This window comes from Aythya marila (genome assembly GCF_965140915.1).
Source record: "Aythya marila genome assembly, chromosome: 28".
Taxonomy (NCBI): Eukaryota; Metazoa; Chordata; class Aves; order Anseriformes; family Anatidae; genus Aythya; species Aythya marila.
The window spans coordinates 86,207-114,129 of NC_139069.1; the positions used below are offsets into that span (position 1 = coordinate 86,207).

Consider the following 27,923-nt stretch of genomic DNA (forward strand, 5'->3'; position numbering starts at 1 on the left):
TGGAATAGAGGGGTCCCACCCCCTTCCCCGAGGCCCCGCCCCCTTTCCACGCTCCGCCCACCGAGGCCACGCCCACCCTGCCCGATCTAGGACAGGACCCAGAGCCTCCTATGGAGACCACTCCCCCTCCCCCGAGGCCCCGCCCCCTCCCCACGCCCCGCCCACCCCCAGGCCCCGCCCACCCTGCCCCAGCATCCTGGCTGCCAGCCCGTCCACGGCGTCCAGGAGGGCGCTGAGCAGGTAACAGGCGGCCGCCGGGCCCGGCTCCCGCGGCATCAGCACGAAGGCGGCGGCCGCCAGCAGCACCCGCACGTAGCCTGGGGACACCAGTGACACCAGTGACACACCAGTAACGAACCAGTGTCCTCCCAGTGTCCTCCCAGTATGCCCAGTGCCCCCCCACTGCCTTTCCAGTGCCTCCCAGCGCCCCTCCCAGCACTTCCCAGCATCTCCCAGTGTCCCCCAGTGACCCCCTAGCGCCTCCCAGTGCCCCCCCAGTACTCCCCAATATTCCCAGTAGCCCCGATGCCCCTCCCAGCATCCCCAGCTCCTCCCAGTGCATCCCAGCATCCCCAATGCCCTTCCCAATGCCCCTCCCAGTATCCCCAGTGCCCCCCCATGGCCCCCCAGTCCCCTCCCAGCAGCTCCCAGTGCCCTCCCGGTCCTCCCAGTGCCTCCCAGTACCCCCAGTATCCCCCCCAACGCCCTCCCAGCATCCCCAGTACCCCCCCATGGCCCGCCAGTCCCCTTCCAGCGGCTCCCAGTCCCTCCCAGTGCCTCCCAGTGCCCTCCCAGTGCCCCCGCTCACCGATGATGTTGGGCACGAACAGGAAGACATTCCTGCTCCCCTCGCCGCCCGCCATGGCCCCCCCCGCCCCCCGCGGTGGTCGCGTCCGACGCCGCCGCGGCCCCTTTAAGAGCGGCCGGAACCAAACACACCGCGGGGGGGGACGCGTGCGGGGTTCTGCGCATGCGCGCAGGCGGCGAAGCACGCACCGCCCTTCCTGCGCATGCGCCTAACGCTCCTCTCCCCCCAATCCCTCCTCGCGGGGTGCTGGCGGCAGGCCCCGCGCATGCGCGCGGCGGGAAGGCGCGGCCGCGGGCACGTGACGCGCGGCGGCCAATGGGCGCGGCGGGGCTGTTGCCATGGCAACAAGGGAATAAGGTGGAGAAGAAGCGGCCTAGTTAGGGTGCGGCTAATTAATGAAGGCCATTAATTAAGCGGCGCGGAATGAATTAGGGAGCAGCTGAGATGTGATTAACGAGCGTTTAATTAATAAAAATACAGATAATTAATTAATTAGCGCTCCGGTAATTAAATTATAACCGCGGAGGCCGCTCCGAGGGCCCGCAGGCCCCAAGATGGCCGCCAGGCCTCGCTGCTCCGCCCCCCCCCCCCCGCGTTGCGTCACAAACCGGGCGTGGCCGGGAGGGCGGGGCTTTTCTGTGCTTGGCCACGCCCACCGCGCCACGCCCAGGCCGCCGGGTCCTGGCAGGGGTGTGGGGGAGGGGCTGGGGGGGCCTTGAAACCACCAAAATCCCCCCCAAGGGGGGGCTTGAAACCGCCAAAATCCTTCCTGGGGAGCCCCAAAACCGCTCAAATTCCCCCAAAAGGAGCCCCAAAATCCCCATGGTCCCTCTGGGGAGCCTCGAAACTGCCAAAATCCCCCCCCAGGGGAGCCTTGAAACTGCCAAAATCCCTACAAGGGAGCCCCAAAACCGCCCAAATTCCCCTATGGGAGGCCCTGAAACCACCAAAATCCCTCTGGGGAGCCTCGAAACCGCCATAATTACCCCGGGGGAGCTCTGAAACCACCCAAATCCCCCATGGGAAGCCTTGAAACAACAACTTCTACGGGGGAGCCCCGAAACCGCCCAAATCCCCCCCTGGAGAGCCCCAAAACCACTCAAATTCCCCCAAGGCAGCCCCAAAACTACCATGGTCCATCTGGAGAGCCTCGATACAGCCAAAGTCCCCCCCAAGGGAAACCCCAAACCCTCATGATTCCTCTGGGGAGCCTCGAAACTGCCCAAATCCCCAATGGGGAGCCCTGACACCACCAAAATCCCTAAAAAGGAGCCCCAAAACCAACCAATCTCTTCAGGAGGAGCCCCGAAACCACCCAGCCCCCCTGCAGGGAAGCCTTGAAACCCCCAAGATCCCGCTGGGGAACCTCGAAACCACCAAAATCCCTACAAGGGAGCCCCAAAACCACCCAAATTCCCCTTGGGAGCCCCAAAACCACCCAAATCCCCCCCCGGCGGCCAGACAGAGCAGCAAGACGAGGAGCAGGGGGTGAAGAAAGTCATCAAGAACCCAAAACCGAGGGGAACGGCCCCAAAACGCGGCCCCGCGGCAATAAATAGGGGGTCCTCGGCCCCACTGGGGGGGGCCTCTGGTCAAAGGGGGGGTCCCAGTATAAAAAAAGGGGCTCCCAGTACAAAGGGGGGAAGGGGGGCACTAAAAAGGGGAGGGCCCGGCCCCATTGGAGTGAGCTTGACCCCAAAAGGGGGTTGTCTGACCCCAAAATGGGGGGTCCCCAGCCCCAAAAATGGGGTTTTTCATCCCAAAAACAGGGAGGTTCCCGAAATAGGGGTTCTGGCCTCAAAATGGAGGTCCCCGGCCTCAAAAAAAGGAAGGCCCCCGACCCCAAAAGGGGGTTCTCCGCCTCAAAATGGGGGTCCCTGGCCCCAAAAAGAGGGTCTCTGGCCTCAAAGTGAGTGTTTTTTACCCAAAATCGGCAGTCCCGGCCTCAAAACAGGGAGGCCCCCGGCCCCCAAATGGGCGTCTTGGCCCCAAAATGGGGGTTTTTGTCCCCAAAAGGTTGGTGTTAGCCCCAAAACAGGGGGGTCTTAGCGCCAAAATGGGGAGTTTTGACCCCAAAAAGTTGGTGTGAGCCCCAGAATGGGGGGTTTTACCCCAAAATGGGTGGTCTTAGCACCCAAATGGGGAGTCTTGGCCTGAAAACTGGGGGTCTTAGGCCCAAAATGGGGACGTTTTAGCCCCAAAAAGGGGGGGTTGGACCCCAAAAAAGGGGTCCCGGCCCCAAATAGTGGGGTCTTGTTCCCAAAAATGGGGCTCTCAGTCCCCAAAAACAGGCGTTTTGTCCCCAAAATGGGCGCCCCCCCCCTCCTTGCCGGGACCACGGCCTGGTGTGGCCCCGCGGCCTCCGTCACCTCCAGGGCCTCCTGGGGGGGGGCTGGGGGGGGGGTCTGGAGTGTGTGTGGGGGGACAACGATGATGAGGATGATGATGATGATGATGACGATGATGAAGATTTGGGGGGGCGGCGGTGGGGGCGGGGGGCGAGGCGGGGGATGCGGCTGGGGGGGGGCGGGGGGCGCAGGAGGCCGAGGCGGCGGCGGAGGCCGAGGGGGAGGGGGGGGGGGGCCCAAAAAAAGAGGCGGGCGAGGAGCGAAACGAGGCGGGGGGGGCGCGGAGAAACTGGGGGGGGGGCCCGGGGGTGGCGGGGGACGGGCAGGCGCGAGCGGAACCCCCCCCCCAGTTTGTTGGCCTTGGGGAAGAGGCGGAACAGGCCCCGCTCCGACGCCAGGCCCAGCCCCTGCAGCGCCCCGAACACCGGGCGGGGGAGGCGCAGCAGCGCCCGCAGCCACCAGCGGGCGGCCCGGTGGGGCAGCCCCCCCCCGCGGGGCCCCCCCCCGCCTCCAAGGGCACCCCCGAATCGGGGGGGGGCCCCGAAAAGGCCCCCCCGGCCCCGGCAGGCGGCCACCAGGAGGTAGAGGGGCAGGAAGAGCCAGGGGGAGGCCAGGAGGCGCGAGGCCAGCAGCAGGGCGGGGACGTGCAGGGGGGGCAGGATTTGGGGGAAGAAACGGGGGATTTGGGGCACGGGGAGGGGGCGGCGGGGGGGCAGGGGGGGCCTCAGACCCAGCAGGGGCCCCAAAAGGAGGAGGAGGAGGAGGAGGAGCAGGGGGAGGGGGGGGAGGGGGAGGAAGGCCGGGGGGGCCAGGGCCAGCGCCAGCCCCGCCCCCAGCAGGGCCCCGCCCCCTCCCCAGCCGGCCCAGCAGGGGAGGCCACGCCCACCTGCGGCGGGATGCTCCGCCCCCAAGGCAGGCTCCGCCCCCAGCGCAGGATCCGCCCCCAACTCAGGCTCCGCCCCTAAGGGAGGCTCCGCCCCTGCCAGGAGGGGGGGCACATCTTCCTCCTCCTGTAAGAGAGGGGGTGGGGTTAGGGGTGGCCACGCCCACAAACAGGCCCCTCCCCCTTAAGCCACGCCCATTTCAATTCCCTCCCACTTCAGCCATGCCCCTTTAAGCTCCACCCCTTCACCTGACCCCACCCCTATAAGCTCCACCCACTCAAACCCCACCCCCATTTGACCCCACCCCATTTAACCACACCCCCATGGCACACTTGACCCCGCCCCTTTAAGCCCCGCCCCTTTAAGCCCCGCCCCATTTACCCCCACTCCTTTAACCCCGCTCCCTCTGCCCCCACCCCACCCCGTTGGCCCCGCCCCCTTTTGACCACGCCCACCTGCCGGGTGCCCCCGTGGGGCTGGGGGGGTTCCGGGAGGGGGCCGGGCTCAGGCTCCTCCCCCTCCTCCTGTGGCTCCTCCTCCTCACGGGGCTCCTGCTCCTCAGGGGGCGGGGCCTGAAAAGGGCAGGGCCAAAATGGGGTGAGAAATGGGGGCGGAGCCTCGGAGTGCCCCATAGATGTGGGGCTGGGACCCCCCAGTGCCCCCTGACTTACGGCCGGGGCCTCGCTGCTGGAGCCGTCGGGGGGGGGACAGGAGCCTTCCTCACCCCCCTCCTTCTCCTCCTCCTCCTCCTCCCCCTCGTCCTCGTCCTCATCCTCCAGCCCCGAGGCGTTGGTGGCACTGGTGGCACTGGTGGCACTGGTGGTGCTGCTGCTGCGGCTGGCCAGGCTGCCGTCACCCGGAGACTCCTGGGGGCACTGGGGTGAGGGGGAGGGACAGGGAGGGGACTGGGAGCACTGGGAGGGGACTGGGGGGCACTGGGAGGCATCATAGGGGGTCTGTGGGGCGCTATGGGGGCTCTATGGGGTCCTATGGGGTCCCTCTGGGGTCTGTGGAGTCTCTGGGGGTCCCTCTGGAGTCAATGGGGTCTCACCTGGGGGCTGTTCCCGTGCCCCCCCCATGCCGGGCGACGCCGGGGGGGCTCCAGGAGCTGCAGCAGCCGGGGCAGCACCGAGGGGGGGGGAGGGGGAGACACCAGGGGGTGCTGGGGGGGGCAGGGGGGTCAGTGGGTGGGTTTGGGGGGGTTTTGGGGGGGGTAATGGGGTCGGGGGGGTCATGGAGGGTTATGGGGTATGGGGGGGAATGGGGGGTGTTGGGGCGGATTTTGGGAGGGTTATGGGGGGTTGGGAGGGGTTTGGGGTAAAACGGGGGGGAATTGGGGTCAGAATGGGGCAGGAAAAGAAAACGGGGGGAAAAAAGGGGGGCAAAAGGGGCGGGGTCAGCACCTGCCTTAGCCCCGCCCCTGGCCACCCCCACCTTGGCCTTACCCCCTTACTCCCATACTCCAAAGCCCCGCCCTCACATGACTCCGCCCCTCGTAGCCCCGCCTAGTGACCACGCCCCCCCTTGTGACCACACCTGTGACCACACCCCCCTCCCCCATGACTCCGCCCCTTTTCCCCACCCCTTCCTACTCCCCCACCCACGTGGCCATGCCCCATTTGACCGCGCCCTCATGTGACCACGCCCCCTTTTAGCCCCGCCCCCTAGCCCCACCCTCCCTTCCCTCATGCCCCCTCCCCACCTGTCCCCACCCCATGTAGCCCTGCCCCCAATGTGACCACGCCCACCCCGTTGGCCCCGCCCACCCCTTCAGCCCCGCCCCCTCACCGCCAGCAGGAGCTGTGCGCGGGGGCGCTGCTGGGGGGCCTTCTGCAGGCAGGCAGCCACGAACGAGTGCAGGGGGGGGGACCTGGGGGGGGAAAGGGGGGGTTGAGGGAACGGTTGGGGGTCCCAGGGGGTTCTTGGAGGGGGGGTCCCATGGATTTGGGCCCCCTCCCATGGATTTGGGCCCCCTCCCATGGATTTAGGGCCCCTCCCTTATGGATTTACCCCCCCATGTGGATTTGGGCCCCCCCCTTTGGACTTAGGCCCCCCCCCATGGATTTTACCCCCCTCCCCTTGGATTTAGCCCCCCTCCCTGGTGGATCTGCCCCCCCCTTTTGGATTTGGGGTCCCCCTCCCCAAATTTGGGCCCCCCCCCGTGGATTTTACCCCTCTCCCCTTAGATTTAGCCCCCCCCCATGTGGATTTGTCCCCCCCCTCATGGATTTACCCCCCTCCCTGGTGTAACAGCCCCCCCCCTTTATATTTAGGGTTGCCCCCCCCCCCAAATTTCCCCCCCCCCACCATCTCCCGGGCTGCAGGGCGGGCGGGGGGCTCTGTGCGATGTGGTACAGGGCGCTCATCGCGTTCAGGTTGAAGAGCGGCGGCTTCCTCTCGGCTGGGGGGGGCACAGGGGGGGTTAATGAGGGGGCAGCCCCCCGAGGACCCCCCCATTCCCCAAAAAGCCCCCGGCCCCCCCCCGTACGCACCCAGCTCGATGCAGGTGATGCCCAGCGACCAGACGTCCGCCCGCCCGTCGTACTGCCCCTCCTCCATCGCCAGGATCACCTCGGGGGCCATCCTGGGGGGGGCACGGTGTGGGGCACGCTATGGGGCTGGGGGGGGTGATGGGGGGCTGTGGGGCACACTATGGGGCAAGCTATGGGGCTGCCAGACATGATGGGGGGCATGCTATGGGGTTGGGGGGGTACTGGGGGGCAAGCTGGGGGGCTGGGGGGGACACTATGGGGCATGCTATGGGGCTGGGGGGCAAGCTGGGGTGCAGGATGTGGGGCTGGGGGGCACGCTATGGGGCAAGCTATGGGGCTGGGGGACATGCTAAGGGGTTGGGGGCATGCTATGGGGCAAGCTATGGGGCTGGGGGGGCTGCTGGGGGCACACTATGGGGCTAGGGGGCACGCTATGGGGCAAGCTATGGGGTGGGGAGCACTATGGGGCAGAATCCTTTTATGGGACAGAGACCCTCTATGGGGCAGGGTTGTGCGTTAAGCCTTTCTATGGGGCGGAAGACGCGTTATGGGGCAGGTCTCTCTGTGGGGCAGGCCCTGCAGTGGGGCAGGCCGCGCAGTGGGGCGGTGTCCGTACCAGTAGGGGGTCCCCACGAAGGAGTTTGCCGGGGAGGAGCCGGCGGCAGAGCCGAAGTCGCCGAGCTTCACCTGGCCCGGAGCTGCCAGCAGGATGTTGGCTGCCTTCACGTCCCTGCGGGGCAACACGCTGTGGGGCTGGCTGTGGGGCTGGGTGTGGGGCAGGGGGTGGGGCTGGGGGGCGGGTGTGGGGTTGGGGGGCTGGCTATGGGGCTGAGGGATTGGGTATGGGGCAGGGTGTGGGGCTGAGGAGCTGTGGGGTAGGTTTTGGGGCAAGGTGTGGGGCTGTGGGGCACGCTGTGGGGCTGGGGGATTGGGTCTGGGGCTGGGTGTGGGGTTGGGGGTTGGATATGCGGCTGGGGGGGCGGTTATGGGGCAGTTATGGGGTGGTTATGGGGTGGTTATGGGGTGGTTATGGGGCAGTTACGAGGTAACTATGGGGTGGCTATGGGGCAGTTATGGGGTACCTGTGGGGCAGCTATGGGGCAGCTATGGGGCAGCCATGGGGCGCTGTGGGGCAGTACCTGTGGATGATGCCGTGCGCGTGCAGGTAGGCCAGGCCGTGCAGCGCCCCCAGCAGGATGGCCGCCAGCTCCTCCTCCCGCAGCGGCTTCCGGTGGGCTGGGGGGGGACAGGGGGTGAGCGGGGTGGGGGGCGCCCCACTGCTGACCCATAGCCGCCCCACAGAGCCACCCCACAGCCCTGCTGTCCCATAGAGACACCCCATAGCCCTGCCCCATAGCGTGCCCCATAGCACCACCCCATAGAGCTGCTTCCCATATCCCTGCCCCATAGCAGTCCCATAACCCTGCTACCCCATAGCCCTGCCCCATAGCCCTGCCCCACAGCCCCGCACTCACCCTCCAGCAGGTCGGCGGCCGAGCCCAGGCAGTACTCCATCACCAGCTGGGGGGAAAAGGGTCAGGGCCTGCCCCATAACAAGGCCCTGCCCCATAGCGGGGCCTGCCCCATAGCAGGACCTGCCCAACACCGCTATGGGGCACCCCCCGTGCCCCCATGGGGTCTCCCTGCCCCACATCTGCCCCCCAAGCCCTGTGTTATGGGGTTTTCCTGCCCCACATCCCCCCGCTGTGGGGTGCCCCACATCCTATGGGGCACCCCACACGCTATGGGGCGCCCCCCAGGTGCCCCCCTCACCCATGCGCAGCGCCCCCGCAGGAAGCAGCCCCGGAACTGGACGGTGTTGGGGTGCCGCAGGCGCTGCAGGACCCGAACCTCCCGCACGATGTCCTGCCACTTCTGCAAAACGGGGGGCCCAAATCACCCCAAAATCACCCCAAAATCACCCCGAATCACCCCAAAATCACCCCAAATACCCCCAAAATAACCCAAAATACCCACAAAATAACCCCAAATACCCCACAAAACACCCCAAAGTCAGCCCAAATACCCCCAAATCACCCCAAAATCCCCCAAATACCCCCAAATACCCCTCAAATCACTCCCTCACCCCAAATCGCGCCAAATCCCTCCCAATACCCCCCAAATCACCCAATACACCCCAAATTACCCCAAATACCCCCCAACTACCCCCAATTACAACCCCCAAAAATACAAAATAACCTCCAAATCACCCCCAAATCACCCATGTGTCTCTCCCAGTCCGTCCCAGTTCCTCCCAGTTGCCCCCAGTCCCTCTCAGTCCCCCCCCCTAGTCCCTCCCAGTTGCCCCCAGTCCCTCCCAGTCCCCCCCAGTCACCTCGCTGGCCTGTTTCCCAGTGTAGGCCATCTTCTTGATGGCCACCAGCTCGGCCGTGCGCCGGTCGCGGGCCTGTGGGGACAGGGGGGGGGCGTTGGGGGGCACTGGGGGTGTTTGGGGACCCCCGGGTGCGTTAGGGGACATTTTGGGTGGTTTTAGGGGCACTGGGGACCCCTTTTGGCCATTTTGGGGTCGTTCTGTGTCAGTTTGGGGTGGTTTAGGACCATTTTGGGAGGTTTGGATCGGTTTTGGGGCCATTTGGTGCTGTCTGGGACCACTCGAGGCCGTTTTGGGGTGATTTCGGGCCGTTTTGTGGCATTTTGGGGGCGTTTGAGGCCATAATATGCACATTTTGGGGTGATTTGGGACTATTTTAGAGCCGTGTGAGGTGGCTTAGGGTATTCTCAGGCCATTTGAGGTGTTTTGGGGGCTGTTTTGGGCATTTTGGGGCCATTTAGGGGCATTTTGTGTCCATTCGAGCTGGTTTTGGGGCCGTTTTCAGGTGTTTTGGAGCATTTTAGGGTCATTTTGTGGCATTTTGGGGCAAATTGGGGCCGTTTTGAGGCATTTTGGGGCATTCTGGGGCCGTGTGAGGTGGTTCTGGGGCGGTTTTGGGGCGATTCGGGGCGGTTTTGGGGCAGTGACGCACGCAGTAGACGGCTCCGAAGCTGCCGTGTCCGACCTCGCGCAGGTCCCCGTAGAGGCGCTCGGGGTCCTCGGGCAGGAACAGCTCGGCCCCGGGGCCGCGGGGGCGGGGCATGGCGGGGGCGGGGCCTGAGGGGGCGGGGCCTCAGGGGGGCTGCTCCAGAGCCCCGCCCCCCAGCCCCCCACCTGCCCCATAGCCCCTTATTGCCACCCAGCCCTTGCCCATAGCCCCAATATTGCCCCATAGACCCCAATACTGATCTCCAGCCCCTATAATTGCCCTATAGCCCTGCCCCCCAGCCCTTTATTGCCCCCCAGTCCTGCCCCATAGCCCCCCATAGGGCCCCCAGCCCCAATACTGCCCCATAGCCCTGCCCCTCAGCCCCAAACCTGCCCCACAGACCCCAGTATTGCCCTATAGACCCCAATATTACCCCATAACCATGCCCCATAGCCCCCAATGGTGCCCCCCAGCCCCAAAGCTGCCCCATAGCCCCCCATATTGCCCCACAGACCCCAATATTGCCCCATAGACCCCAACATTACCCCATAACCCTGCCCCATGGTCCCCAATGGTGCCCCCCAGCCCCTTTATTACACCATAAACCTGCCCTGTAGCCCCTATAGGGCCCCCAGCCCCAATAATGCCCCACAGACTGCCCCACAGACCCCAGTATTGCCCCCTAACCCTGCCCCCCAGCCCCTATAATTGCCCCCCAGCCCCTTTATTACCCCCTAACCCCGCCCCATAGCCCCCAATGACGCCCCCGGCCCCTTTATTGCCCCCCAGCCCTCCCCTCCCCCCTCAGACCCCTCCCCTCCCCCCTCGAGGCCCCACCCCCTCCCCTCAAGCCCCGCCCCCCGCCCCCGAGGCCCCGCCCCTCACCGCCGGCTCGGGCTCCCTCAGCGGCCGGGGGCTTCCCCCCCCCGCCCCCCTCCCCCTCGCCCCGGGACCCCCCCGGGCTGCGGCTGCGGGGGCGCCTCGGGGGGGGGCCCGGGGGGGCCTCAGGGCTCGGCCGGGGCCATGGCGGCCGCCGGGGGCTGGGGGCTGGGGGCTGGGGGCGGCCCCGGCCCCGTCCCGGTCCCGCTCCGCCGCCGCCGCCCCGGCTCCAAGATGGCGCCGGCGCCTCACGGCCCGGCCGGCCCCGCGCGCACTGCGCATGCGTCGTGGAGAAGAGGGCGGGAAGGGGGCGGCCAATGGGGGGGCGGGGTGGAGGAGGAGAGAGGCGCTATTGGTTGCTGGAGGAGGGAGGGCGGGGATTGGGCGCGGTGAACGGGGTGCGGATTCTCATTGGGCGACGCTGCCTGGGAACCACCCCGGTCGCCATGGTAACCGAGGGGCACGCTGCGGTCTCCATAACAACGCCTCAGCGCTGCGACACGCCCCCTCGGGGCCGGGCGCGGGAAGGGCGCCGCGGTCTCCATGGTAACGCCTCAGCGGAGCCCAGGCCACACCCCCCTCGGGATCGCGCGCATGCGCAGAGCGGCGGCGGGAGCCTCGGTGGGGGGGGGCAAAATGGCGGCGGGGGGCGATGGGGGGGACAGAAGGGAGGGGAGGGGTAGAGGGAAAGGGGAGGGGAAGGGAGAAAGGGAAAAAGGGGAGGGGAGGGGCTGCGGGCTCCCAAGATGGCGGCCCCCTGAGTTCCCCGCAGGCCCCAAAATGGCGGCGCCCTCCCCAAGATGGCGCCCCCCAGCTCAAAATCGAGTCTGTGCCCCCAGAATAATGGCTCCTGCCCCAGGAAGGCTGCGCCTATCCCCAAATGGTGTCCTAATGCCAAAAGAGCTTTTCCTTCCCCAGGATAACAGCGGCTAGCCCAGGACAGAGGGGTCGCCCTTCCCAAAATGGTGTCCCCAGCCCTCCCAAGGCAGCCGCGGCCTTCCCATGACGGCGGCCGTGCTCCAACATGGCGCCCCCCTTAGGGCACCCTCCCAAGATGGCGGCGGCCTCCCGAATGTGTCTTCCGTACACCAAGATGGCGCCACAGCCCCAGCTTATGTCTCCCTTCCAAGATGGCGCCGCGCTGTGTAACATTCCCTCCGTACCCCAAGATGGCGCCCTCCCCGACCCCTCCCCACATCCGGCCCCGCCCCAAGATGGCGCCGCCCTTCCCCTCCCTTTCCCAAGATGGCGGCGCCCAGCTCTCCCCCTTCCCCCGCTGCCCCCTCGGTCCCCGGGGGCTCCCCGGCGGCCCCGGCCCCGTCCCCGGCGGCGGCGGCGGCGGCGGAGGAAGAGGAGGAAGGGGAGGAAGGCGAGGAGGAGGAGGAGGAGGAGGAGGAGGAGGAAGAGGAGTGGGGCGCGGGCTGCAGCGACGCGGAGCTGGAGGCGGGGGGCGGGGCCGAGGCCTGGGCCCCGCCCCCCGCCGACATCCGGCGCCTCTTCGAGCTCCTCGCGCGCCGCGCGGCCCCGCCCCCTCTCAGCGCCCCGCCCCGCCCCCGCCGCGCGCCAAGCCCCGCCCCCGCCCCGCCCCCCGCGGGGGGAGGGGCGGGGGAGGGGGAGGGGGAGGAAGGCGGCGGGGGGGGAGGGGGGGAGGGGGAGGGAGGGGGCGAGGAGGAGGAGAGGTGAGGGGGGGAGGGGGGTAATTGGGGTGGGGGAGGAGCTAATTAGGGTAATTAGGGGGTTATGGGGTGGGGGAGGGGCTAATTGGGGGGTAATTGGGGTGGGGGAGGGGCTAAGTAGGGTAATTAGGGGGGTTATGGGGTGGGAGAGGGGCTAATTGGGGGGGTAATTGGGGTGGGGGAGGAGGAGAAATGAGGAGGGGCAATTAGTGGGGGGGCTAATTGGGGGGTAATCGGGGTAACGGGGGCTAATTGGAGGCTAATTGGGGCTGGGAGGTAATTAAGGGGGGTTAATTAAGAGCTTAATTACCGGGGGGGTTAATTGGGGGTTAATTGGTGTTAATTACCCCCCCAGGCCGCCCCCCCCGACCGAGTTCGACTTCGAGGACGAGCCCCCGGCCCCCGAGGGGGGGCTCCTGGAGCGGCGCCGCCCCCCGGGTGAGTCCCAGGGGGGAGGTCAGGGGGTGAAGGGGGGAGGGGAGAAGCACCCAAGGGTGCCGCTGACCCCCCCATCCCCCCCTTTAGGTGCGGGGGGGCGGCGGCGGCGGCGCGAGGCTCGGCTGGACAAGGTCCTGTCGGATCTGCAGCGGCACCGGCGCCTGGAGGAGCAGCTCCTCAGGGGGGGGGCGACCCCCGAGGGGGGGGCCACGGGGGGGGCGACCCCGGCCGGGACCCCCCCCAGCCAAAGGGACAGCCCCCCCCCCGCCGGGACCACCGGGACTGGAACTGGGCTGCTGCTGCGCCAGAGGAAGTGAGGGGAGGGGGAAAAGGGGGGGTCGGAACCAAAAGTGCAGGGTTTCGACCCAAAAGTGCGGCGTTTGGACACAAAAGGCAGCGTTTGGACATGTATGGACTCAAAACTGCAGCATTTCAACCTCAAAATTCAGCATTTGGACACAAAAGTGCAGCGTTTCGACCCAAAATTGCGGCGTTTCAACCCAAAAAGATGGTGCTTGGACCCAAAACTGCAGCGATTGGACCCCAAAATGCAATCTTTTGCCCCAAAATGCAGCTTTTGGACCCCAAAAGGCAGCGTTTGGACCCAAAAAGCAGTCGGCGACGTGTGGTTATTTATTGGGGGGGGGGGCGGTGCTGGGGTGACCCCCCCAAGGACCCCAAAAGTCCCCCAAAGCCCCCCCCAGCCCCTCCCCTCCTCGTCCCTTTGACGTCACCGCCGCTGGTGGGCGGGGCGAGGGGGAAAGCGCGAGCCAATGGCGCTTGAGGGGCGGGGCGAGGAGCGGGAACCAATGAGGAGCGAGAGGGGCGGGGCTACACCGGGACCGGAAAAGCGAGGGGCGGGACTCTGGGCAGGTGGGCGGGCACCAATGGGAGGTTGGCGGCGGGCGCGGGGCATGCCGGGAGCCGCCATGTTGGGGGGGGCCGGCCGGGGATGAACGGCGCGGCCGAGGCCGAGCCCGGCGGCGGGGGGGGGGCGGGCGGCGGCTACCGGAGGCGGTACCGGGCCCTGAAACGGCGCCTGAAGCTGCTGCTCTACGTGAGGGGGGGAATTAGGGCATTAATTAGAACGGGGGGGGGGTAATTAACCGGGGGGGGCCTAACTGGGCCGGGGGGGGGCTTAAATGGGCTGGGGGGGGCCTGAAATGGGCCTGGGGCGGGTAATTAGATCGGGAGGGGGCTTAATTAACAAGAAGAGACCTTAATTAGCCGTGGGGGAGGCATTTATTAGCTGAAGTGGTCCTTAATTAGACGGGGGGGGTGGCTAGTTAGTGGGAGGGGGTCTTAATTGACCCGGGGGGAGGGTCTTAATTGAACGGGGGGGTATTAATTGGCCCCATGGGGGGTTAATTAATGGGAAGATGGGCTTAATTAATTGGGGAGGGCTTAATTAAATGGAAGGGTGTGTTAATTAGCTGGTGGGGGGCTTAATTGACATGGGGGGGCCTTGATTAGCCCAGGGGGGAACTGATTTGACCCGGGATGGGGGAGTTAATTGACAGTGGGGGGGCTTTAATTAGACTGGGGGGGTGCTTAATTGCATTGATTAGCTAAGGAGGGGTTAATTAACCCTAACGAACGCCCCCAGGAGCAGGAGTGCTTCCAGGAGGAGCTGCGCAGGGCCCAGCGGAGGCTGCTCCGGGTGTCCCGGGACAAGAGGTGAGGGGGGGGACCCCAAAATGCCCCCCGAGCACCTCCAGAGAACCTAAAATCCCTCTAAACCCCCCCAAAATCCAACCCAGGGACCCCAAAATGCTCCTAACCCCCCCCAAATCCCCCCCAGCTACCTCCTGGACCGGCTGCTGCAGTACGAGCAGGTGGACGACGACTCCTCAGGTAGGGGACCGCGAGGCCACGCCCCCCGTGATGTCACGCCCAATGACATCACACCCTCGTGACATCACAGCGCATGACGTCACTCCCCGTGACATCACACATCATCTGATGTCACTTCCCCTCCCCCAGACTCTGAGGCCACTGCTTCCTCCGACACCGATGGGGAGGGGCCAAAGGGGGCGGAGCCTCCCCTTAAAAGGTAAAGGGGGTGGGGCCGGCTGCCATTGGCTGTGCCAGCACCCAACATGGCGTCCACAGCCTCACCCCTTGCCCCGCCCCCACAGGAAGCGCAGCCCCACAGGGGGCGGAGCCTCACCCCCACCCAGCCTGGCCCCGCCCACTCCCTACCTGAGCTCGGTGAGTGCCCCGCCCCCTTAAGGCCATGTCCCGAGTGGGCGTGGCCAACGTGTGGCCACACCCCCAGATCCAGCTCCCCACTGACCCTTTGGACCTGGGGGGTGTGGCCATCTGGAGGCCCCGCCCCCTTTGGTGGGGTTGGGGGCGTGGCTTGTGGAGGCCCCGCCCCTGACCCGACCCCCTCCCCAGCTGGGCTCCCCCCCCTACAGCCCCTTCCCGGCCGAGTACCTCGCCCCTCCCCCGCGGGGGGGCCCCGCCCGCAGGGCCAAGGGGGGGCGGCGCCTGCAGGTAAGGGGGGGGGGGGTAAAATTATGGGGGGGACCCAAAAATGGGCCTGAAATAGGGGAGGGAGGTGCTAAAAATAGGGGAGGGGCTGAAATGGGGGGAACAGACCAAAAATGGGGGGGAGGAGGCAAAATTTTGGGGGAGGGGGGGCCCTAAAAATAAAGGGAGGGAGCCCAAAATATTGGGGGGGGGTCTTAAAGTATGGGGGGGGGCCTAAAGGGGGAAAGGGGGGGGAGGGAGCGCAAATATGGTGGAGGGGGGCCCAAAAATAGTGGTGTGGTCCCTAAAAGGGGGGGGTCACCCTAAAACGGGGGTCCCTAAATTGTGTTGCCTGACCCCAAACTCGTGTCCCCCCCCCAGCTCCCCGCCGCCCCCTCGCTGCCCTTCCGGGGGGTGGTGTCGGGCGGGGGGGGGGTCCCTCTTTCGGGGGTGCCCCCCCCCTCGCTGCCCCCCCCAGCGCCACCCCCGCCCGCGCCCCCCCCGGTGCCCAGCACGGTCCCGCGGCGCCTCCTGAGCGAGGGCAGCGGCGACGAGGCCGACGGGCTGGACGGCGACGACGAGCTCGTCATCGACATCCCCGACGGGCAATAAACGGCTGCCCCCCCCCAAAAAAAAAACAAAAAAACAAAAAACAAAAACAAAAAAATGAGATGGGCCTGGGGAGGGGGATGGGGGGGTGGGAGGGGGGATGGGGGGCTTGGGGGGGGTTGGGGGGGGTTAAAGGTGGAGTAAATTGGGATTTTGGGGGTCATGTGGGGGTACAAGGGGGTTATGGGGGGGATTTAGGGGGTTAAGGGGATCTGGGGGGGTCTTTTGGGGGGTTATATGGGGTATGGGGGGGTTTGGGGGGGTACGGGTGCTTATGGGGGTTCTACGGGGGTTCAAGGTGGGCTAAATGGACATAGAGGGGGGTTATGGGGGGTTAGAGGTGGTCTGTGAGGAGATTTGGGGTAATTTCGGAGGGCCCAAGGGGATTTGGGGGGGATTTAGGGGGCTAAGGGGGGATTTGGGAGGATTATGGGGGGAAATTGGGGGCATTATGGGGGGCTATCAGGGATTATCGGGGATTATCGGGGATTTTGGGGGCGTTGGGGGGGTCTCAGGGCGCTCCCTGAGAAGATCCGGGGGCCTTGGGGGGGTTCCAACAGGCTGGGGGGGTCGCGGGGCGATTTTGGGGCCGTTTCGGGGCTTTTTGGAGCCTGGGAGGGGCCCCAGGGGGGCGGGGCCACGTGCGGGGCTTTCACGTGCTGTGCATGCCATCACGTGACCGCGAGGCCCCGCCCACCACCGCTGAATCTGCCGGCGCGATGACGTCACAGCCCCTCCCGTGACCACGCCCCCACCCCTCGCTGCCGCGAAGCCGAACTCTGCCCACTCCCCCACAAACGTCACTTCCGGGGCGTGGCCGGGTTGCGCCACTCGGGTTTTTATTGGTTCCCGCGGCGCCGAACAAAGCCCCGGGGGGCGGGGCCGGGGAGGGGGCGGGGCTGAGAGGAAAGGGAGGGGCTGGGGGCGGGGCCTCCGCCCGCGCCCCGCCCCCTGCGCAGATCCCGCGGGGCCGCTGCTGGGTGGAGCCAGACCTGGACGGGGTGGAGTCAGAGCAGACCAATGGGGTCAGACATCACTGTGACCACACCCCCAAAACGAGCCCTGAGCTGAAGCTCCACCCCCTCCCCATAACCACGCCCCTTTCTGTAAGCCCTGCCCCCTTTCCATTGGTCCCTCCCTCAGCCCCGCCCCCTGTCCCAAGCCCCACCCCTCTCCCTTTAGCCCTGCCACCTAAGACCCCTCCCTATCCCCACCCATCCCTTTAGCCCCACCCCCTCCCTTTAACCCCGCCCACCTAAGCCCCGCCCCCTCCCTCTATCCCACCCCCTCCACTTAGCCCCACCCCTCTCCCTGTAGCTCCTCCCCCTTTAGCCCTGCCCCCTCCCGTAGCCCCTCCCCCCTCCCTCTATCATCGCCCACTCCCTTAACCCCTGCCCCTCCCTTAGCCCCGCCCCCTCCCTTGTCCCCGCCCCTCCCACCTGTGTCTCAGCGCAGCGGGGGCGGGGCCTGGGCGCCGTCGGGGGTGCCGGGGGGGTTGGGGGGCGTGGCGGGGGGCGGGGCGTGGGTCTGGAGGTGGCCGCTGAGCTGGGCGGGGGTCTTGCAGCTCACCCCACACAGCCGGCACTGCAGGCGCTCCGCGCGGGGGGCCGCCGCCCCGTGGTCCTTCACCGCGTGCACACGCAGGTAGGCGGCCGTGGTGAACCCTGGGGGGCAATTGGAGGGGCGGGGGGGTTATTGGGGGGGATTTAGGGGGGTTTCAGGGGGTAACAGGGGGATTTGGGGGGTTAGAAGGGGTGTGGGGGGGACTTGGGGGCATTATGAGGGGGTAGGGGGGGATTAGGGGGGGATTGGGGAGCACTGGGGCCTTATCGAGGGGTTGGGGGGGAAATGGGGGGGCTATGAGGGGATTGGGGGGGGCTTGGAGGGGATTTGGGGGCTGGCAGGGAGGGGCGGAGCCCCAGGGAAGAGGGTGGAGCCCCAGGAGAGGGGGCGGAGAAACCCAGACCCCTCCCACCTCTGTCCCAGCCCCCAGAGGCGGGGCTGAGCCCCGCCCCCAGCCTTAGAACCACACCCCATGGCCATAGCCCCGCCCCCTCCGTTTAGCCCCGCCCACCTTTGTTACAGAGAGCACGGGCATGGCTGGGGCAGGCCCACCCCCAGCCCATAGCCCCGCCCCCTTTTTTTAGCCCCGCCCACCTTTGTTGCAGAGCACACAGACATGGCTGGGCCCCTAGCCCCTTAACCCCACCCCCTGCCCCATAACCCATCTCCATAGCCCCACCCCCTTTTCCAAGCCCCGCCCCTAAACCCGCCCACTCATTTAGCCCCTCCCCCTTTGTCTAACCCCGCCCACCTTTGTTGCAGAGCGCACACACGTGGCTGGGCCCTGTCCCCATAACCACCCCCATAGCCCCTCCCCAGCCCCATAACTCATCTCCATAGCCCCGCCCCTAGCCCCGCCCACCCCGTTTAGCCCCGCCCCCTTTGTCTAGCCCCGCCCACCTTTGTTGCAGAGCGCACAGACGTGGCTGGGCCCCTGGCCGTGCACCTTCATGTGGTCGGCGATGTAGGCGGCGCTGAGCATCTTCCCGCAGACGTGGCACGGCACCTTCTCCTCGTGCCGCACCGCGTGCGCACGCAGACGGTCCTTGGTGGCGAACGCGGCCTCGCACGTCTGGGGGGACATGGGGATGGGGGGGGCTGGGGTGACCCTATAGGGATGGGGGGGACCTATAGGGATGGGGGGACCTATAGGGATGGGGGGGGACCTATAGGGATGGGGGGGGACCTAGAGGGATGGGGGGACCTATAGGGATGGGGGGGGACCTATAGGGATGGGGGGGGACCTAGAGGGATGGGGGGGACCTATAGGGTCGTGGTATGGGGCTGGGCGCTGGGGCTGGGGCATGGGGCAGGGCTGTGGGGCCATGTGAGGCCATTTTGGGGCCATTTGAGGGCTGTTTGGGGTGGTTTGGGGGCCGTTCAGGGACATTCAGGGACATTTTGGGGCTGTGTGGGGCCATTTGTGGTGGTTTTGGGGCCGTTTGGGGCCGTTTGGAGCGGTTTTGGGGCCGTACCTCGCACTTGAAGGGCCGCTCCGTGGAGTGCACCTGGCGCACGTGGCTGTTGAGGTGGTCGGGGCTGCGGGAGAAACGGGGTGAGAACGGGGGATTTGGGGAAAACAGGGAAATCGGGGGGATATTGGGGAAAATATGGGGAAATTGAGGTCACAACGGGGGAAACTGGGGGAGAAACAGGACAAAGTGGGGGAAAATATGGGGAAATTAGGGTCAAAATGGAGAAAAATGGGGGAAATCAGGGAAAAGGGGGGGAAATTGGAGGAAAAGAAGGGGAAATTGAGGGAAATTGGCATCAAAACACGGAAAAATGGAGGGAAATGGGGGAAATTAGGGGGAGATAGGCATCAAAATGGAAAAGCGGGGGGGGAATGGGGGAAATCAGGGGAAAGTTGGGGAAAATGGGGTGAAATGGGACAGAAATGGGTCAACATGAGGCAAAATAAAATTCTACAATTGTGTGATTGTGTGATTCTGTGAAAATGGAGCAGAAATGGGTTAATACGAGGTGAAACGGGGCAGAAATGGGTCGATATGAGGTGAAATGGGACAGAAACGGGAAGGTTTGAGGGGAAATGGTGCAGAAATGAGGCAAAGTGAAGCAGAACTGGGTCAATATGAGGTAAAAAATGACAGAACTGCGTCAATATGGGGTAAAACAGGGCAGAAATGGATCAATATGAGGTGAAATGGGGCAGAACCGTGTCAATACGAGGCAAAACGAAGCAGAAACGAGTCATGAGGCAAAATGAAGCAGAAATGGGTCAGTATGAGGTAAAACAGGACAAAAACGGGTCAATATGAGATAAAGCAGCACAGAAACGGGTCAATATGAGGCAAAATGAAGCAGAACCAGGTCAATATCAGGCAAGACAGCACAGAACCGGGTCAATACGAGGCAAAACGGGACAGAACCAGGTCAATATGAGGCAAGATGAAGCAGAACTGGGTCAATATGAGGTGAAATGAAGCAGAAATGGGTCAATATGAGGTAAAACACAACAGAAATGGGTCATTATGAGGCAAAGCAGGACAGAACCAGGCTGATTTGAGGCAAAACAGGATGGAACCGGGCCGATATGAGGCAAAATAGGACAGAACCGAGCCGATTCGGGGCAAAACAAGACAGAATCGGGTCAATATGAGGTAAAACAAGACAAAACCGGGTCAATATGAGGCAAAATGAAGCAGAAATGGGTCAATATGATGCAAAACAGGATGGAACTGGGTCAATACAAGGCAAAACACGGCAGAAATGGGTCAATATGATGCAAAACAGGATGGAAGTGGGTCAATACGAGGCAAAACAGGACAGAACCAGGTCAATACAAGACAAAACAGGACGGACGTGGGTCATTATGAGGCGAAACAAGACAGAACCGGGTCAATATGATGAAAAACAGGACAAAATCGGGTCAATACAAGGCAAACCGGGACGGAAGTGGGTCAATACGATGCTAAACAAGCCAGAACCGGGCCGACGCGGGGCCGTACCGCGAGAAGCTCTTCCCGCAGTGGCTGCAGACGTAGGGCTTGTGCACGGCGCCCTCGTGGCAGCGCACGTGGTAGCTCATGCGGTCCTTGCGCTTGAAGCGCTGCTGGCACACGGGGCACTGGAAGGGCTTCTCGTCCGAGTGCGACAGCTTGTGGCGCTTCAGGTGGTACACGTCGCGGAACGCCTTGCCGCACATCTCGCACGCGTGGCTCTTCCTCGCCCGCTTGGCGCCGCCGCCGCCTCCTCCTCCGCCGCCGCCGCCCCCGGCCGCGTCCAGGCCGGCCACGCTGAGCAGGCTGAGGGGCACCATGGTGGGCACGGCGCGGGGGGCGGCGGCGCGGCCGGGGGCGTGCGTGGCCTCGTGGCGCCGCAGGTTGTAGCCGTTCTTGAACTCCTTGGCGCACAGCGCGCAGATGTAGGGGCCTTTGCTCTTCGACTTGCGGGGGGCGGCCGCGGGGCTGGGGGCGCTCTGCGGGGCCTGGGGGGGGTTCTGCGGGGAGGCCTGGGGGGCGCCGGGGGGCTCCGGGGCGGGCGGGGGGGGCTTGAGGGCGGCCGGGTCCACGGTGGTGCCCGGGGGGGGGGCGTCGGGGCCCAGCACCGGGAGCAGCTCCACCGGCAGCGCCTCGGGGCCCGGGGGGGGGGGCGGGAGAGGGGCGGGAGGGGGGGGAGGGGGCGCGGGGGGGGCCGAGGGGGGGGCGGGGGGGGGGGGGCGGCGGCCTGGGGGGGGGGAGAGGGGAGGGAGGGGGGGAAGAGGGGAGAAAGGGGGGGGAGAGGAGAAAGAGAGGGGGGGGGAGAGTCAGGCCACGCCCCTCCCGGCATGGGGACACGCCCCCTTTACAAAGCCACGCCCCTTCATATAGCCACGCCCCCTTCTGTTTAGCCACGCCCCTCATTACAGACCCCCCAACACTGGGACAATGCCCCCCCCCCCGGACATGCAGCCCTGTAGGAAGCCACGCCCTTTAAGCGAGGCCACGCCCCCTTACGATAAACCGCGCCCTGTTCCGTATAGCCACGCCCCTCCTTGTAGCCACGCCCCCTCCCTAGAGACAGCCCCCTCCCTGCTCCCCCTCCATAGGCAGCCCATGAGAAACCACGCCCCCTCCTGTAAGCCACGCCCCTCGGTGAAAAGCCACGCCTGCACAGTGGAACCACGCCCCCTTCCGTTGACCACGCCCCCACGTTGTGGCCACGCCCCCTCCCCCGGGGATGGTCCCCTCTCCATAGACACGCACCCCGGGGTGAAGCCCCGCCCATTCCGTGAAGCCCCGCCCCCTCCCATGAAGCCACGCCCCCTCGGCGCCCGGTCCCACAACGCGAAGCCCCGCCCCTTGCGATTAACCACGCCCCCTCCCCGCGGCCACAGGCCCCTAGACAAAGCCCCACCCCCTCCGCGAAGCCCCGCCCACACCCCTATGCCCCGCCCCTCGCTGCTCCCGCACCCCCGCCGCGAGGCCCCGCCCCCTCCGCGACAAGCCCCGCCCCCTCACCGGCTCCACACCCCTCTGCATAGCCCCGCCCCTTTCACCAAACCCCTCCCTCCTCGTGGCCCCGCCCCCCTAAGCCCCGCCCACCAGACCCCACCCACAAGCCCCGCCCACGAAGCCCCGCCCACACCTAAAGCCCCACCCACCCTCAGGCCCCGCCCACGCCCCGCCCCCTCCACAAACCCCTCTCCGCTAAGCCCCGCCCCTCCTCCCCAAGCCCCTCCCCCCTCCCCAAGCCCCGCCCGGCGCGGGGGGGGGAACAAAACCCCCGCCCCCCCCCCTCCGGGCCCCGCCCCGCCCCTCACAAGCCCCGCCCCCTCCAAGCTCCGCCCCCTCCGGGCGGTGGGCGGGGCCTGACCTGGAAGATGAAGCTGCTCCAGCTGCCCGCGTCCATGGCGCTCGGGCGGGAGGGGCGGGGGGAGCGGGCGCGGCGCGCGCCGCCGCTGATTGGCTCCGGCCCCGCCCCGCCCGCCGCTGATTGGCCGCCGCCGCCCGCCGCGCCCCCGCCCCTCGCGGCCCCCTCCCGCCGCCCGCCGCCGGGGCCCCCGCGCACAAAATGGCGGCGGCGGCGCCGCCCCCCGCGGGCCCGGCCGGCACCATTGGGGCGGGGGGCGCCGTGACGACAGCCCCCCCCCACCCCCACCCCCGCCCCCTCCCCTCCCCTCCGCTCCTCCCCCCACACCCCCCCAGCCGCTTGGTACGGCCCGGGGCTCGCCGGCAGCGCCGCCCGCCAACGCCGCGGCCTCCAAAAGGGCCCCGGGGGGGTCGGGGGGGTCTGGGGGGCTCGGGGAGGTGCGGGGGGATCCCGGGGGTGTGGGTGGGGTGCGGGGTTTTGGGGAGAATTCGGGGGTTTTGGGGGTTTTATCGGGGCGGGGGGCGCAGGCCCCTCTCAGGGGGAGCGCGGTTGCCATGGAGACGACGGGGAGGGAGGGGGAGGCCGCACGGTTGCCATGGAGACGGAGCGGGAAGGCGGGAGGGAGGGAGCAGGGCAGGCCGCGCGGTTGCCATGGCGACGGGCGGGCGGGCAGCGCGCCGATTGGCTGCCCCCGGGGTGAGGCGCGAAAGCGGGCCCCTCCCCGCCGGCCACGCCCCCTTTTCGCAGGCCACGCCCCCCGCGCTTCCCGCCCTTTTGGCCGTGAGGCGCCGCCGCCATCTTGGGCGCTGAGGCAGCGGCGGGCGCGGTTCCCCCCTGCGGCCCCGGCCCCGATTCCGCCCGTTTTTCCCCCAAATTCCGCCCGATTTCCCCGGTTTTCGCCCCGATTCCCCCCTCAGCGGGAGGCCCAGGGCAGCAGGCGGCGGCGCAGCTCCTTGGCCAGCAGCTCCCGCTCGCGGCTGCCGCCCTCCAGCAGCGCCCGGTTCTCCTGCGCCCTTCGTGCCAGGTAGGGCAGCGCCGCCTCCGGGGGCCCGAACGGCACCGACTTGTACACCAGGAACCCCGCCCGGCCTGCCCAGGGGGGCACCGTGACACGGGGGGGGACCGAGGCCCACAGGGGAGCCCCGAAAAGCCCAGGCCGGGGGGGAGAAACCCCCGTGAGACACGAAAACCCCGTGGGGGGGGGGAAATCCATGAAAGGGGGCCCAAAAGTGCAGTGAGGGGACCCAGAACCCCCAAAAGGAGCCCTAAAATCCCATTTGGGGGACCCAAGACCCCAAAAGACCCCATTGGGAGCCCCAGAATCCTGTCTGGGGGACCCAAAACCCCATTGGAAACCCCAAAAAACCCCAAAGGAGCCCCAAAATCCCAAAGTGGAGCCCCAAAAATCATTGAGGAGACCCAAAACCCCAAAAGGGGACCCAGAACCCCAAGGGGGAGCCCCCCAGACCGTTTAAGGACCCCCCAAAGCCCCCTGAACCCCCTTGAGGAGCCCCAAAATCCCCTTTAGGAGCCCCCAACCCCCCCTCAGGACCCCCGCAGACCCCAAACCACCTCCCCGGACCCCAAAATCCCCCCAAAATGCCCCCAAATCCCCCCCAAAAGCCCCGTACCCAGCACCAGCGAGATGTGGTCGCCCATCCCCAGCAGCTGCCCGAAGCACACGGCGCCGTCCCGCGGCACCCCCAGCTCCTCCATCCTGCGGACCCCCCAATTAATTAATTAACCCCCCAAATAATTAAATAACCCCCCAATTAGCGCCCCAGGGGGCTAATTACCCCCCCCAATGCCCTAATTACCCCCCAATTGCCCCCCCACCCCCATAATCCCCCATAACCCCCCATTTGCCCCCCAAATTCCCCCCAGTTACCCCCCCGAGCTCCCCCCCCAGGGGCTCGTTGCCCCCCCAGTTACCCCCCCGCGCTAATTACCCCGCTAATTACCCCACCTGCGTGCGGCGAGCTGCACGGAGCCCTCGTTGTGGGTGGCCACCATCAGCTCCAGGCCCTCCCCGTGCGTCAGCGCCAGCTCCAGGCACTGCGCGTAGCTGGGGAGGGATTTGGGGTCAGATCAGGGGATTTTGGGGCTTGGGGGGGGTTTGAGGCCTTTTTGGGGTGTTTGGGGGCCCTTCTTGGGGCCCTTTTGGGGTTTTGGGGCTCTTCTGGGGCCCTTTCAGGTCCCTTTTGTGTGGTTTTCGGCCCTTTTGTGTCCATTTTGGGAATTTTTTGGGGTACTGCAGCCCTTTTGGAGGTTTTTTGGGGTCCCTTTTGGGTTTTTGGGGGTCCTTTTTGGTGTTTCTTGTCCCTTTTGGGGTTTGGGGGGGCTCTTTTGGGGTTTTTAGTCCCTTTTGGGGCCCTTTGGGGCTCTTTTGGGGTCCCTTTTGGTGTTTTGCGGCTCTTCTGGGTCCCTTTTGGGGTCATTATGGTGTTTTTGGGATCCACTGTGGGGATTTTGGGTCCCTTTTGCTCCCTTTACGTCCCTTTTGGGGTCCCTTTTGGGTTCCTTTTGGTATTTTGGGGTCCTTTTAGGGGTTCTTGGGGTCCCTTTTGGGGATTTCGTATCCCTTTTGGGGTCCCTTTTGGGTGTTTTTGGTCCCTTTTTGGGTCCCTGTTGTTGTTTTTGGGGTCCTTCTGTCCTTTTTGGGGTTCCCACCTGTGGTCGGTGTGCTGGGGGGTGTCCATGGCTGTTCCCCGCCCCCTCTCGTGCTGCAGGTACGCCCCCCGCACCAGCTTCAGCCCCACCGCGGCCCCCAGGCGGCGCGCGCGGCTCAGCACCCGCTGCAGGTCCTGCACCGCGTCCTGCTCGGGCGGACCCACGGGTGACGGCCTGCCCCACAGCGGGGCGTCCTGCCCCACAGCGGGGTGTCCTGCCCCACAGCAGGGTGTCCTGACCCACAGCGGGGTGTCCTGCCCCACAGCGGGGTGGCCTGACCCATAGCTGACACCCTGACCCACAGCCCTGACCCTCAGCGGGGCGTCCTGACCCATAGCGGGGTGCCCTGCCCCATAACTAATGGCCTGACCCATAAACAACAGCCTGACCCACAGCCCTGACCCATAACCAATGGCCTGCCCCACAGCTAAACACCCAGCCCCACATCCTGCCCCATATCCCAGCCCCATGGCACCCCACACCCTGCCCCACATCACCCCATATCACCCCCCAGACCTCCCTGCCCCACAGACCCTGAGGTATGCCTGCTGCGTGTCCCAGCCCCACACACCCCACACACCCCACACCCTGCCCCACACCTCCCTGCCCCACAGACCCTGAGGTAGGCCTGCTGCGTGTGCCAGACCCAGGCCGTGCCCCGGTTGTGCCGCGCCATCAGCGCCAGCCCCAGCAGCGTCAGCGCCGCCCGCAGCTCGCTCTGCTCCGCGTCCAGCAGCACCCGCACCCCGCGGGACACCGCCTCCTGCGGCACAGACAGGGGCAGACCCACAGGTGGGGGGCAGACCCAGAGATATGGGGCAGACCCAGAGATATGGGGCAGACCCAGAGATAGGGGGCAGACCCATAGCAGGAGACCCACAGGTAGGAGGGAGACCCGTAGGGAGAGACCCAGAGACAGGGGGCAGGGACACAGATGGATAGGGGATGGGGACACTGCCATGGGGCCACTTGTGGGGCAGACCACCCGCTATAGGGCAGACCCACTGCTATGGGTCCCCCCCAATCTATAGGGCACCCCCCGCCCCCATGGGTGCCCCCCCCCACCCATGGGTGCCCCCCTCACCGCCGCCACCCTGTCGAGGCGCTGCAGCGCGGCCCCCAGCTGGGCGTTGTCGTCCGGGCTCAGGCACGAGAAGGACGGAGCCTGGGGGGGGAGAGTGTGGGGTGCTATGGGGCAGCTGTGGGGTCTGTGGGGTGTTAGAGGGTGGCTATGGGGCTCTGTGCAGCAGCTATGGGGTGCTATAGGGTGTTATGGGGTGGCTATGGGGCACTATGGGGTGCTGTGGGGCACTATGGAGTGCTGTGGGGCACTATGGGGCAGCTATAGGGCAGCCATGGGGCGCTATGGGGCAGCCATGGGGCGCCGTGGGGCTCACCTCGCCCCCCATGACAGCCACGACCCTCTCCTCGCTCAGCTCCGTGCCCGGCTCCTGCAGCCGCTGTGACAGCGTCTCCTGGGGGGCCGCGTGGGGTCAGCCCGGGGCTGCCCCACACTTATGGGGCTCACCCCACACTTATGGGGTGCCCCCCACTGGTGGGGCCGTACTCACGCAGAGCCGGGCGCTCATCAGCGCCGTCACCTTCAGCTGCATCATCGGCCGCGGCCCCGTCCCCGCCGCCAGCCCCACACCCGACAGCGCCGCGCGGGCGTTGGCCTCCAGGCCCTGCTCCCTGCGGGGACACCGCGACCCACAGCGACCCATAGCGACCCATGGCTGCCCCATAGCGACCCATAGAGACCCCATAGAGACCCATAGCGACCCATAGGGACCCACAGAGACCCATAGAGCCCCTATAGAGACCCCCAGAAACCCCATAGAGCCCCATAGCGACCCATAGTGACCCTATAAAGACCCCCAGAAACCCCATAGAGGCCCCATAGGGACCCATAGAGACCCCATAGAGATCCATAGAGCCCCTATAGAGACCCCCAGAAACCCCACAGCGCCCCATAGAGACCCCAAAGAGAACCATAAAGACTCATAGAGACCCCATAGGGCCCCATAGAGATCCACAGAGACCCCATAGGGACCCATAGCGACCCATAACTGCCCCATAGCGACCCATAGCACCCCATGGCTGCCCCCCAGCCCACCCCACATGGTGCCCCACACCCACCCCACCCCCCCCTGCCCCACATGTCCCCCCCCTACCCGCGGTGCTGCCCCTCGTCCTCGCTGGGCAGGGCGAGCAGCGGGCGCAGCCCCAGGTCCCGCAGGCGCTGGGCCGTGGCCTGCAGCTGCCGGGGGGAGTCGCCCCCCACGAAGTGGCCGTACACCGAGCCCCGCAGTGCCCAGCCCCACACGCGGCCCCCCAGCACCCGCCGAGACACCCGCAGCACCTGGGGGCGGGGGGCAGGGGGTGACCCACAGGGACGTGGGGTGGGAGAGGGGTCAGCCTCTGCCCCAGAGCACTTGTAGGGTGGGGAGGGACAGGGGGCAGACCCTGCCCCATAGAGCTATGGGGTGAGGAAGGGCTGAACCCCTGCCTCACAGTGCTATGGGGCAGGAAGCACCCCCCCCATCCCTATCCCATAGCACTATGGGGACGGAAAGGCCTCACCCCCAGCGCTATGGGGCAGCCCCCCACCCCCTGCCCTATAGATCTATGGGGCAGGGTGGCGTTGTGCCTCACCGTCTCGGCGTGCTGCCCCACGGCCGGCACCGCGCAGAGCCTCAGCACCAGCAGCGCCCGCGCCAGCTCCCAGCTGCTGCGGGCCCCCAGCGCCGCCCCCCCCCCGAAATCCAGGGGGGCGCTTGGGGGGCAGCGGGCCGCGGGGCGCCGTGGGGCACCCCATAGCGCAGCCGCCCCCCGGGGGGCTCGGCGCAGCAAGGCCGGGGGCAGCATGGGGCTGGGGGGGTGGCGGGGCTGTGGGGCTGCCCCATAAGTAGCCCCCCCGGGGGTCACTCATTAACCCGGCCCCGCACGGGTCACTGGAGGGGCTCGGCCCCACGGCAGGGGGGCTCCCGTGGGGCAGGGGACGAAGGGCGAAGGGCGAGGGGGTGGTTGGGGGGCGGGACCCATAGCGGGGCTGGGGGGGGGGGCAGAGCAGGGCAATGTGTGGGGCAGGAGTCACTGTGCCCCACTGACACCATGGTGTGGGGCAGGAGACCCCATAGTGAGGCAATGTGTAGGGCAGGAGAGCATGTGGGGCTGGGCCCCATAGGGCCTCCGTGCCCCCCAACCCCATTCTGTGGGGCAGGAGCCCCCCCAGCCCATTCCCTGTGCCCCACAGCGAGCCCACTTGTGGGGCAGGACCCTCCGTGC

At 66.6% G+C, this 27,923-nt stretch overlaps 6 protein-coding genes across 6 annotated transcripts; 2 read left to right on the forward strand and 4 right to left on the reverse strand.

Moving 5' to 3' along the window:
• Positions 1 to 108: 108 nt before the first annotated feature.
• On the reverse strand, positions 109 to 979 carry CDIPT (CDP-diacylglycerol--inositol 3-phosphatidyltransferase; the record flags this gene model as incomplete). The annotated part of the gene is made up of 2 exons (XM_082780402.1): positions 809 to 979; positions 109 to 317 (listed from the first exon to the last, which is right to left on the reverse strand). Exons 1-2 carry the CDS (start codon positions 861 to 863, stop codon positions 109 to 111), a joined length of 264 nt encoding a protein of 87 aa, XP_082636528.1. The 5' UTR covers positions 864 to 979.
• A 274-nt stretch (positions 980 to 1,253) lies between these two features.
• Positions 1,254 to 10,723, reverse strand: TAOK2 (TAO kinase 2). The gene is made up of 14 exons (XM_082780368.1): positions 10,399 to 10,723; positions 9,517 to 9,641; positions 8,868 to 8,939; positions 8,306 to 8,407; positions 8,008 to 8,053; positions 7,672 to 7,768; positions 7,149 to 7,262; positions 6,533 to 6,624; positions 6,348 to 6,441; positions 5,829 to 5,910; positions 5,092 to 5,202; positions 4,712 to 4,915; positions 4,496 to 4,612; positions 1,254 to 4,166 (listed from the first exon to the last, which is right to left on the reverse strand). The coding sequence occupies exons 2-14, from the start codon at positions 9,625 to 9,627 to the stop codon at positions 3,174 to 3,176; spliced, it is 2,235 nt and encodes a 744-aa protein (XP_082636494.1). The 5' UTR covers positions 9,628 to 9,641; positions 10,399 to 10,723; the 3' UTR covers positions 1,254 to 3,173.
• Positions 10,724 to 11,598: 875 nt separating this feature from the next.
• On the forward strand, positions 11,599 to 13,117 carry PAGR1 (PAXIP1 associated glutamate rich protein 1). The gene is made up of 3 exons (XM_082780594.1): positions 11,599 to 12,071; positions 12,424 to 12,506; positions 12,594 to 13,117. The coding sequence occupies exons 1-3, from the start codon at positions 11,638 to 11,640 to the stop codon at positions 12,821 to 12,823; spliced, it is 747 nt and encodes a 248-aa protein (XP_082636720.1). The 5' UTR covers positions 11,599 to 11,637; the 3' UTR covers positions 12,824 to 13,117.
• A 312-nt stretch (positions 13,118 to 13,429) lies between these two features.
• INO80E (INO80 complex subunit E) lies at positions 13,430 to 15,622 on the forward strand. Its single transcript, XM_082780343.1, has 7 exons — positions 13,430 to 13,563; positions 14,113 to 14,183; positions 14,308 to 14,360; positions 14,490 to 14,559; positions 14,645 to 14,717; positions 14,907 to 15,005; positions 15,363 to 15,622. Exons 1-7 carry the CDS (start codon positions 13,459 to 13,461, stop codon positions 15,591 to 15,593), a joined length of 702 nt encoding a protein of 233 aa, XP_082636469.1. The 5' UTR covers positions 13,430 to 13,458; the 3' UTR covers positions 15,594 to 15,622.
• Positions 15,623 to 16,407: 785 nt separating this feature from the next.
• Positions 16,408 to 22,667, reverse strand: MAZ (MYC associated zinc finger protein). The gene is made up of 6 exons (XM_082780375.1): positions 21,969 to 22,667; positions 20,123 to 20,840; positions 18,629 to 18,692; positions 18,054 to 18,225; positions 17,030 to 17,254; positions 16,408 to 16,582 (listed from the first exon to the last, which is right to left on the reverse strand). The coding sequence occupies exons 1-5, from the start codon at positions 22,519 to 22,521 to the stop codon at positions 17,037 to 17,039; spliced, it is 1,725 nt and encodes a 574-aa protein (XP_082636501.1). The 5' UTR covers positions 22,522 to 22,667; the 3' UTR covers positions 16,408 to 16,582; positions 17,030 to 17,036.
• An 84-nt stretch (positions 22,668 to 22,751) lies between these two features.
• On the reverse strand, positions 22,752 to 27,503 carry PRODH2 (proline dehydrogenase 2; the record flags this gene model as incomplete). Its single annotated transcript, XM_082780403.1, has 10 exons — positions 22,752 to 23,054; positions 23,597 to 23,682; positions 23,932 to 24,030; positions 24,636 to 24,781; positions 25,252 to 25,398; positions 25,720 to 25,800; positions 26,033 to 26,110; positions 26,207 to 26,327; positions 26,810 to 26,997; positions 27,291 to 27,503. 10 exons carry the CDS (start codon positions 27,501 to 27,503, stop codon positions 22,879 to 22,881), a joined length of 1,335 nt encoding a protein of 444 aa, XP_082636529.1. The 3' UTR covers positions 22,752 to 22,878.
• Positions 27,504 to 27,923: the final 420 nt, after the last annotated feature.